The following is a 10,878-nucleotide window of genomic DNA, read 5'->3' on the forward strand; positions in this document are numbered from 1 at the left end:
TGCAGAGAAGCAGGGATAGATGGTGGCCATGGAGGACACAAAAGCAGCCATGTTCAGGTTGGGAGCAGGACTGCAGGCTAGAGGCTGAGACCGTGGCCAGTTTAGTATCTGATGCTCTGGGTTGTACTGCGCATTGAATGCAAAGAAACGAGGAGACAGTTTGGATGGAGTTAGAAGAAGGGATCAGAGAGATGTGCTCTTTATGGGAGAGGGGATGCTGCTGGCAGCATCAGGACCTGCCCTGCTTCCCTAGGGGATTCTTCTTCCGTCCATGGTGCTCTCCATGCATTTAAACCCCAATTCACCTAGGCCGAAGCATCAGCATACAGAGGCCTTGGAAGGTGGGACTCTGCCAGCACCTCCAGAACACGATGCACCAAAACCATTCTCTTGACGTTAGAGATGAACGACCCTGAGCAGGAGTTTAGCCTGTGAGGCGGAGAGAGCTGGGAAGTCCAGGCTGCAAGTAAAACTACGAACAGAAACTGACTCCAAGGCAGGCTGGTGAGCCCTGGGTGGGCTCCTCTGGTTCTTAGGAGCTTGATGAAGATGGCATCAAATGTCAGGTTCAGGGAATAAACCCCTTGTTCTGGCAGCTGGGATGTAAGGGCGTGTTGTGAGGCCCACCAGGGTGAGTATCTATGAGCTGCATGTTCAAAGGGATGTGTTTTCTCAGACAATATGGGGCAATGGAGACCTGCCCGTAGTCTTTGGAAGAGCATCAGTAGTTCCTATGTTTGGGTGCAGTCTGTAGTATTTTTCTAGAGGGCTAGAATTGTCCACACAGCACTCAAATCTGTGGACAGAGACTTGGAGGAAATGCCAGGCTTGCCTTCACAGCATAGAATATTCTCAATTGATGATAGCTCCAGTCAGTCCATCTCAGTGAAAAAACGAACAGTTTGAGGCACCCTATCTATATGAGGAAGCCTGTTCCATATTACAGGAGAAGGCTTCATATCCCCTCACTCAGTGGCCATTATCCCTGAATAATCATCCAAGGAGAAAGAAATATTCTTCCCATTCATATGGACTTTGCCCCCGTTGGTGTTGAATTCTGACCATATTTGAGCTCATGCATGACTGAGTTCAGTGTCATGATTGCCTTACCCAGTAGCAGTGTGGAGAGGGTTGATATCTCTCAGAGTGGCATGGCCATCCAGCAGGGTTTCTGTGTGTTCTCATTACTGGGCCACACTGCTCCAGGCCCAGTAGGAGAAAGCAGAATTCTAAACGGTCCACTGTGGACAGTTGTAACTGTCACCAGGTGTGGTCAACCATCACTAAAGGTGGGAGTGAAGGGGTAGAATGCAGGTGAGAGAGAGAGATTGGCACCTAAAGCAAGAATGTCAGATGTCTTCAAACATGAAGCAAGCAAGGACAGTCAGGGTCCTAGAAAATCTTAGGTGCAGGGATGGCTGGCAAATCCAACTTGGGAACATCCAATTGGCCCATCCTACGTATAGGAACCCCCTGAAGTGTGCCTTGGTAAGCCCTGGATCTAAAAACTGTTTCAAGTGAGAGGCTGGAGAAAGGTGTTGGTAAGACAATTGTGGGGAAACCAGGTGCCACTCAGGGACCTAGGTACTCCAAGATGAATTCAAGTATAAAGACCGAGAAAGCAAAGCCCATGATCGTACCTCCTGGCATCTCTGACATGCCAATATCTGAGAACATGGTCATGTAATGACCCCCAAACCTTTACCACAAACATCTGCATATGCACATACAAGTCTTGCCTCACAAGGCAAGTGACACTTGCTCCACAGAGCAGCACCACGCAGTCATGTCTACTGCATCTCTTACTGCTTTCAAGGGGAGGAGATCTCACAGTTCATGCAGGACTCCCCTCCACACAAACAGCTTTTAGAGTTGCTGTCTTCAGATCTAGGGGCCCCTCCCACATCAGGGTGCATATGTGCAATCACCCTATGTCGCTCCGTGACGGCCATGAGGCCAGGAGAAGAGGAAAATCGTAGTTGGTTCATGAGAGTGGTGGAGACGGGAGAGTCAGTGGAGACCATACACACAATCTAGAAATAAAATTGAATCCATTTACTAATAGAATCCATATTTAGAGCAGATCTGATGGTGCACACCTGCAATCCCGACATTTGGGAGCTAGAAAGCAGGAGGATTAAGAGCTCAGTGTCATCCTCAGCTATGTCAAAGGCCAGCCTGGATTCTATGAGATCAACTCTCAGAAAAAAAAAATGGAATTCATGTTAATACAATAATGCACATACCCTAAACTCATCCCTTTCAGGGCTCCACCAAGAACCCATGTAACTGCTTAGACCAGAGCCAAAAGAAAAAAAAAAAAGTCAGGGAAGGGCAGTGGTGGCACATGCCTTTAATCTTTTAATCCTAGCACTTGGGAGGCAGAAGCAGGTGGATCACTGAGTTCGAGGCCAGCCTGGTCTACAGGGTGAGTTCCAGGACAGCTAGGGCTACACAGAGAAACCCTGTCTCGAAATAAAAAAACAAAACAACAACAACAACAAAAAAGAAGTCAAAGCTCTTAGAGTGTCAAAGCAAAGTAGAGGTAGAGCTATGGTGAGGACGGCAAGCTGGCAGAAGTGACGAGAGTCCCTGGGGTGACAGGTTGTGAGTCACTCTCCTGGGGTCCAGAGCTACTGATAGTGACTGCCTGAGAGCTTGGAGACAAGGTCACTGCAGAAACACTGTTGACAGAGTAGCAAAATAATGCTCCCACTCAGGGCCCTTGGTGGCACAGCGGTTACATCCGGAGTCCATGACATAATGGAGAGCATATTACAAGCCAGGCCTTGGAGGGGAACAGGTTTGGGGCAGCAGCAATGAGGTCCCTGCTTCCTTATTTGTGAAGAGCCATGGGTCTGCAACTGGAATGATCTTCACTTTACCAGACCCATTCTGCTGCACTTGGGCAAACGGCTGCCCGTCACTGGTCAGTCGCGGGGGGCGACTCTATCCTGAGTATGAAGGACTTGCTGCTTCTCCATGGTGGAGGTGACAGCCACAACACAGACCGCGGTTCTGAGAGGGGTTACTGCTGCTGCTGCTGCTGCTGCTGCTGGGACAGTTGCTACCCTGTTTCATTGGGACGAGAGTTGTCGCCTCAGAGGAGGAAGCACCCTGTGAAAGCTGAGGGGCTGTGAGTTCAAGTTCACCTGTGCCTCTGACTGGCTCAGACCCTGGAGGTTTTTTTCTTACCGGGTGTCTCGGCCAGGGTTCCTGCCCTCTGCCTCCCCCCAACCCCCCGTCATTGCCGCTTGAGTCTGAGGAAAGGGGCCACTATTGCCACCAACACCTTCTTTGCTCTTCACCACCACTGGGAAGGCTTCACCACCACTTCTTTGGTGGAATAACTTTGGCTGCTCACAGTGACAACTGAAGACTGAGTTCAAGAGAGTCAGTCCAGAGTAGGTAGTGCTGATGAGGCAGGATGACCTGGAGTCAATTTGGGAAGGGTAATGAGAAAAGAGTGGCATGTCCAGGTAAGTTTGTCCTTCCTTCCTTCCTTTCCTTCCTTCCTTCCTTCCTTCCTTCCTTCCTTCCTTCCTTCCTTCCTTCTTTCCTTCCCCCCTCTCTCCCCCACTCCTCCTTCTCTCTCCTTTCTCCCTCCCTCCCTCCCTTCTCTCATTCTCTCATTCACTCACTCTTGTTTCTTTCTTTCTTTCTTTCTTTCTTTCTTTCTTTCTTTCTTTCTTTCTTTCTTTCTCTCTTTCTTTCTTCCACAAAGGTAGGAATGAGCTGGAAGCAGTGCCCTGGTACCTATTTCCTGCCTCAAATGCCTCAAAAGGTGTAGAAAGATTCCCAGACAAACTGCCATATTCATTTTTGGTAAAACTTTCAGTAGACTAGTCATGGGGGAGGGGGAACTCCGTCATATTGACCAAAGGCTTCTATGGAAACGCTAGCTAATAGCACAGGCTGGTGATGGACCGAGCACATAATCCAAAGATCAGGAGTGAAGAGACACGCCCATTGCCTGCACTTCGATTCAACAATGCACTGGAGGTTCTGGGCAACATGAAGAGACAAAACCACAAATATCCCATATGGAGAATCCTACTGTTTTCAGTGTTAATTCTCCCTGCTCTAATGTTCAACACAATTCCAGTTGTAATTCTACAAGATTTTAAAATTAAAGTTGAGAGCTGAAAGAGCATGCACTGTTCTTACAGAGGACCTAAGTTCAGTTCCCAGAACCCATGTCAGGCAGCCCATGAGTGCCTGTAACTCCAGCTCCCAGAGAATCCACAACCTCTGATCTCTGTGCACAAAACTATGCACAGATATAGATATGCAATGAAAAGAAGAATCTTAAAACAGATTAAAATAGAAACTGAAAAGCTGATTCTTAGGTTTGTGTGATAATGCAAAGATATTAGATTGCAAATAGTCTTGAATGGGGCAAGGACTAGAGGCCTTAAACTATCTGGATCCAGAAGGAAGTGTGTGTGTGTGTGTGTGTGTGTGTGTGTGTGCTGTGTAACATGTGTGCTGTGTAACATTTGTGCTATCAGATCAAATGGCTAGAGGCCAGAGCAAAAGCTCACTGGTACAGGACCCCTACCATAGATGGAGAAAAGAGCTGCCAATGAAGAAGGAAGAATACAGATGTTGGGGTCATAAAATGGTGTGTCACCTAAACCCTTTCTCCCACGATTCCCTGTGAAGAATCTTCCTTCTCCCACCCACGCTCCAAGTCTTTGCAGCTTCCAGACTGTTTCCCATTCCTGAGGGGATGGGCAGGAACAGGTTCCTAGTGGGCAGGGGTCTGGGCAGGCATCTCTCGAGGTGCCGTGAGCAGAGAAGCCAAGGACCCCTCCTTGCCAGAACCTCAGTGGGACTCTGAATTGTGAAGTCTGGAGATGAGGATCTTCCTTCCTTGTTGGAGAGCATCAGGTGCCTTCCCCACCTGTGGAATGTTCTAGAATCCTACAATTGTGTCTGAAGCTTTAAAACAGTTGACTGCTTTCCTAGGCTGCTGCTTCCCAGTGGCCTCTGGCACACCATGTCCCTCCCTGGGTCTCAGTCTTTCTGTGTGTGCAAGGAGCAGGCTCCATGATTAGGAGACAGACCTGAGTTTAAAAAACAAACAGAAAACCAAGACAAGAAGACCAAGAACGAGAACAGACTCCCTCTGAGGAAGGAGAGGCGTGGCGTAGATGAAAAGCTGTATGGCCTGAGTGACTGGCTCTGGTGGAGAAGTTCTGGTCTTCACCCTTCACATAAAATGAGCCACCACACAGGGAGCAGCTAGCCTACTGCCACATTCCCCGGGGAGTCAGAAGCTGGAGCCCAGGTCCGGTTCTCTGCCTCCCACAGATGTCACCCGTCAGCGCCTGCTCTCAGAGTTCATTATGTCTGACCTCACTGAGGCTTGGATGGCGTTCATCCCCGGGACTTCTGGGGGACCAGCCAGGCAGGTGTCCCAACTCTGTCTGGCCATTCACTCCACCTCTTCCCTCCCCACTGCATGCCTTGCTGGAACCATGGCGCTGCATGCCTTGCTGGAACCATGGCAGCGTCCTGGGGGACATTGTTTAGACCCCAGTCTGATTTTTGATCACAGCAGCGTCTTCTGGAAATGCCCCTTCTGGAGCTGGGGACATGCTTTGTCTGGACCCATTTCACCCGTTTCTCAAGTCAGACGTGGGAGGAAGCTCACAGCCCCTCATAAAAGACTTTGCTTAGCCTGGCCTGTGCCTGGAACATTCTCCCTGACAGCTCCTTTGAATACAGACTCATCCTCTTGTCCCATTACTGTCTCTGTGGGGTCCTTTATGACAGCCCTCCATCCCAGAACCATGCCCTCTAGGCTTTGTGCTCCTTAGCCTGACCAGGATCCAGCCCCGAGTGTCCCCATAGTGTCCCCAACTCCTCTGATCCCTCTAGTCCTGAGAGCCACCGCCCACCATACGACCACAGGACCTGTCCAGGCGTCTGTATCCAGTGAAGGGGCAGGGTGCTGTGTGGGGGCAGGGGAGCTTACCCCCCCAACAGGTGTCACAGGTCCTCATCCTGGCCCGACACATCCTGGGGTCCGAGGGCAGTGCTTTTTCAGCCAATCATTTTGCTAAACACTCCTTCACAGCCTTCCTTTTTAAAAATGCATTTTGTATGATAAACAACAACTAGGTAAAAAAACCAAAGGTACAGCAGAGTGGCCCACATCTGTAGGCTTAGTGTCCTGCAGTCCAGAGCTCCCTGCTAGGGCACTGGTTTTCTGGGAGTGGGGGTGGGGGTGGGGGTGGGAGACTGACCTGATGGATTTAGCAGATCCCAGTGTGGCTGATCCCAGGAGTAAGGGGCCCAGTGTGCTCTCAGAGCTAAGGGCTCCTCCCAGGAGGGGACGTAGCACAGTTGCAGGGAGATGAGGGCACAATGCAGATGTCGGGAAGTGGTGTTGTTGTCCTGGTGCCAGGAGCCTGGGAGTAAGTCACAGGCCTCATGGTGGCTTTGAAGAAAATGGCCTGTCTGCAGTGCCCCTGGCTGGTGAGAGAGGGAAGCCAGAGCAAAATGCCTCCACCCAGGCAGTACACCAGGCAGGGCGAGTCCTCTGTGGGTGTTCCTTGCAGCGCTTGGCTCTGTGACCAATGGTGTCACTTGTAAGGGGCACAGGTGTGGGTGTTCCCAGTAGCCAAGTGCAATCTCTTACGGCTCCTCTGTCCTTGGACTGCGGGGCCAGCCAGTCTCCCACACGTCACCAGGCTCTTGCTCCCTGTAGAACCAAGACTGATGGCCAGTCTGAATGTGTCCCTCTGTTTCTTTTTTGCTACCTGTGCCATCTGTGAGGTGACTAGAAGGGCATCTAAGGCCTTGCTCCCATCAGGTACCTATGCCAGTTTTGTCCGGGAGGCAGTGGGCGCAGCCCAGCTGGCAGCCTGCTGCCTAGAGATGCGAGTGCTGGTGGAGCTCGGCCCCTGGGCTGGGGGCTTCGGGCCTGACCTGTTGCTGACCCTAGTCTTCCTGCTTTTCCTGGTGCACGGAGTCACCTTCGATGGGGCCTCTGCCAACCCCACCGTGGCCCTGCAGGAGTTCCTCATGGTGAAGGCCTCGCTGCGCAACACTCTGCTGAAACTGTCAGCCCAGGTGCTGGGTGCACAGGCTGCCTGTGCCCTGACCCGGCGCTGCTGGGCCTGGGAGCTCAGCGAACTACACTTACTACAGAGCCTCATGGCTGTACACTGCAGCTCGACCCTGCGGACATCAGTGTTGCAGGGCATGCTGCTGGAGGGTGCCTGCACCTTCTTCTTCCACCTGAGCCTCCTGCACCTGCAGCACAGCCTTCTTGTCTACAGGGTGCCTGCCCTGGCCCTGCTGGTCACTCTCATGGCCTACACAGGTAAACTTGCTCCCCTCTCTGCTAGACCTAGCAGGACCCCAACAACGCTGGCCAAGGGGCCTACAAGTCCTTGGAGACTGGGGTAGCCACTTCTTGGGCCCCTCACAGGAGGATAGAGGCTAGAAGGCTAGACTTGGGGTTGTGTGTATGAATCCCCATCTGTATATCTCTTCCTGATTCTCAGCAGTTGGAATAGCTACGTATTTAAAAACTTGGTCCTGGCCGTCCTCTGGAAGCCCCCAAGTCCTCCAACACTGCATAAAGGGGGTTATGAGTTCTCTCTTCCCTGGTCCTTCCACCCTCTCCTCACTCAGTCCTTGAAATAGCAGCAGCCTCTCATGTGATTTCTGACCCTGGATGGGCTGGCATCTTGACTGGACTCTTCGGGGCTGCTCTGGGCCCAGGTCAGGCTGACTCAAGGCCCACGCTCTGATTTTGCTTCCCAGGTCTCATTAGCCTACCTTGAGGGAGGCATCCCTAGATGATAATCCCAGGGCAGAGAGCATTGCAGGCTATCAGCTAGCTGCTCCTCAGAGCCATGGACTCTGTAGATGTTGCATTAACACAAAAGCAAAGGTCTCCCAGGGCTTGTTCCAAGAAGCCAAGAGCCCAGAAAACAGAAACAGCACAAGTCAATGCTGAGCCAACCCAGCACAAGACTTGGTGACCCGTACTAGCAAGACCGTGGGAAGGACCTCCAGCACCCGGCTGTGACGGGATTAAACTGAGGCCCGCTATACAGAGAACACAGGAGGGTGATGGTTTCCAGCAGACTGAACAGGAGCAGCTGTATCCTACCCTAAGAGCCAGGGTTCCCAACTCCCATGGCCAAGTTGCCTGTGCCAGGCACCTAGGTCTAGGTCCACACACCACTTGCTTTCCCGGAGGCCCAGGATCCCTTCTGCCTGCCTAGTTCCGTTGCCCAGTTTCCTGGCATGGCCTGAAAGAGAGTAGCTGGCTCAGTTGCTCCCCTCACTCAGCTTCTCTTCCATGGCTACTTAGCCATTGACCCCTCTGCAGTTCTCCCAAAGCCTGCGAGTGACATCCCTGCCACTGTTTTAGCTCACCTTCCGTGTCTCAATATTGCCCTCTACCCCTCTTCCTCTCTTCTTTCCTTGCATGTTTCTTTGCCTCCTCTCTCTGGCTTTCCTTTCTCTGTGTGTCTCCGCTTCTCTCCTCCCCCAGCTTCCCTCCCGCATCCTTTGCCATCTCTCCCCACATCCCTCTGGACCACCTCCCAGAAGGCAGGGGCATTGGATGCAGGAGTCTCAGGGTGAGGTGTAGAGTAATGTGTCAGACATTCCTGGTGACAACCTGGTCCCAGCACCTCTCCTGCGACCTTTGGCCTTGGCAGAACCCGCCTTGTTTCTTTGTGACCACCAGCATACTACAGGGAGGGCAGCTGTCCCAAAGTCCCCAGTGCCAAGATCCCAGTCCCCTGTCTACTGGGACTGGGCACTGTGGTCTCAGGGGTGGGTCTTTCCCTGGCCTGTCTGTCTAGGCCACTTCAGGCAGAGCTAGCCCACAAGAACTCCATGCCTCTGTCCACAGCCGGGCCCTACACATCTGCCTTCTTCAATCCTGCTCTGGCTGCCTCTGTCACATTCCACTGCGCTGGGAACACCTTGCTGGAGTATGCCCACGTGTACTGCCTGGGTCCTGTGGCAGGTAAACAATGGGAGCAGGGCTGGCCTGGGTAGTGTCCGTGGGCAGGGGGCAGACCCAGACACCCAGGGGACTGCTGGTTACGAATTCACATTGTGGCCATCTTTCCTAGCTCCTCCCTTGGGTCTTGGTGGGGGTGGGTGGAGTGGGGTGGGGCAACAAAGGTTTCAGACCTGTTCTCTTAATCTCTGCAGTGTGGACAGTTGGAGGGAGTGACTTAAGATGGGTGTGTCTCCGCTTGGACCATCACAGGAGTAGGGTAGTGTTAGGTGGAGAGTCGGGTACAGAGACTTGGGCCCTCCTAGGGCTCTTCATGGGAAGAAGGGACAGGCTGCTGTAGGCTCCCCTGTATCCGGGGTTCCCGTCCCAGTCTTCATATACCCAGCTTCACACACCCAGTTAAAGCTGCCTTGCAGACTGCGGGTACCATGGAGCCTCAGGGGCACACAGGCCCTGGATGACCCCATGCCCTTCGGGGCTGCAGACCTGGGTGGCTCAGGGCCTGCAGCTCCTAGTAGGTCTGCCCTGGGATTCCTTGAAGCACAGAGGGGACCCCCCCTCCAGTCACCCAAGATTTAAATGAGAAACAGCAGTGAAGTCCCTGGGCTGGAGTGAGCCAGAGAAAGCCACCAGATGTCTCAAAGCCACCGGATCTGGACAATTCTTGGGGGTTGGCATTTGTGACCTAGGGAGAGGCCACTCCTCCCTGGCACTGGGCCCAGGCACTAGGTTCTGCCTCCCCACTGACCATGAGTTTACCAGATGGCTGAGGTCCACTGGAACCTTGAAAGCTCTCCACTCCTTCCAGGGTCACACTTGGCCGGAACCAGGACAGAGCTGCAACCCGAGGGGGACGGAGAGGGAAACCCCAGTTCTCCCCACCAGCACAAGTCTGGGATGATGACTGAGATGGTCTTGCAATCTGTAGCCTGGGTTCTGGGAGTGCGAGAGGAAAGAGAAGCCCCCCTCTCTCTCTGCCCCACATACCCTACCCCTATGGGCCACTCTTCTGTGGACTGCCTCCTATTTATCCACCCCCTCCCCCCGTCTCCAAATATGGACTGCAGGGCTCCTCTGTGGTTTTACAGCTTTAATTGATTTGTGTGTAGATGTATGTGCATGTGTGTACACGTGTTCACATACGTGAGTATGTATGTAGATACCCATGCATGTGAAAGCTGGAGGTCAACCCTGGGTGTCTTCCTCAGGCACTATCCATCTTATTGTTGTTATTGTTGTTGCTGCTGTTGTTGGAGAGTGAGCTCCCAGGTTAGACAAGATTGGCTGACCAGCAAGCCTCAGAGAACCTCTGCCTCTTCCTCCTACATGCTGGGATTGCAAATACCAGCCATTGTTCATTGATGTTTTGGGGGTAGGGGTCGCTTGGAGACAGGGTCTCTCCTTATAGCCCTGGCTGTCCCAGAACTCTTTTTTTTGTTGTTGTTGTTGTTGTTTTGTTTTGTTTTTCTGCGAAAGTTTCTCTGTGTAGCCCTGGCTGTCCTGGAACTCACTCTGTAGACCAGGCTGGCATCAAACTCAGAAATCCACCTGCCTCTGCCTCCCAAGTGCTGGGATTAAAGGCATGTGCCTCCACTGCCCAGCTGTTCCAGAATTCTTTATGTAGATCATGCTGGCCATGAACTCACAGAAGTCTGCCTGCCTCTGTCTCCTGAGTGCTGGGATTAAAGCACCACTCTATCTGGCTTGTCAGGCTTCTTATACACAGGTGCTAGAGAGCAAACTCAGATGCTAGTCCTTGTGAGACAAGATGGGCTGAGCCATCTCTTCAAGCCTAATATTTCAGTTTTTGGCCTAACTTTGAGTAGGCTGTCCCCGTGCTCACCCCTCATGATGTGGGGTTTACTTCTGACCTGGTC

The 10,878-nt window shown here is 52.3% G+C and overlaps 1 protein-coding gene across 2 annotated transcripts in view; it reads left to right on the forward strand.

The window, feature by feature from the left end:
- Nucleotides 1-1,171: 1,171 nt before the first annotated feature.
- Nucleotides 1,172-10,878, forward strand: part of LOC116088791 (aquaporin-12) — an 11,472-nt gene continuing 1,765 nt past the window's right edge. The window contains exons 1-2 of one of the 2 annotated variants that reach the window (XR_004118012.1): nt 1,172-1,488; nt 8,888-9,004. Coding sequence is in view for 1 of the 2 variants with exons in the window: in XM_031368470.1 (XP_031224330.1) it covers nt 6,730-7,336; nt 8,888-9,004 (724 nt within the window). In the remaining variant the exon portion in view is untranslated. Of the gene's footprint in view, nt 1,489-6,539; nt 7,337-8,887; nt 9,005-10,878 lie in introns of those variants that run through there. The other variant, XM_031368470.1, reaches the window with a different exon arrangement.

Source organism: Mastomys coucha, unplaced genomic scaffold (assembly GCF_008632895.1).
Source record: "Mastomys coucha isolate ucsf_1 unplaced genomic scaffold, UCSF_Mcou_1 pScaffold14, whole genome shotgun sequence".
Lineage (NCBI taxonomy): Eukaryota > Metazoa > Chordata > Mammalia > Rodentia > Muridae > Mastomys > Mastomys coucha.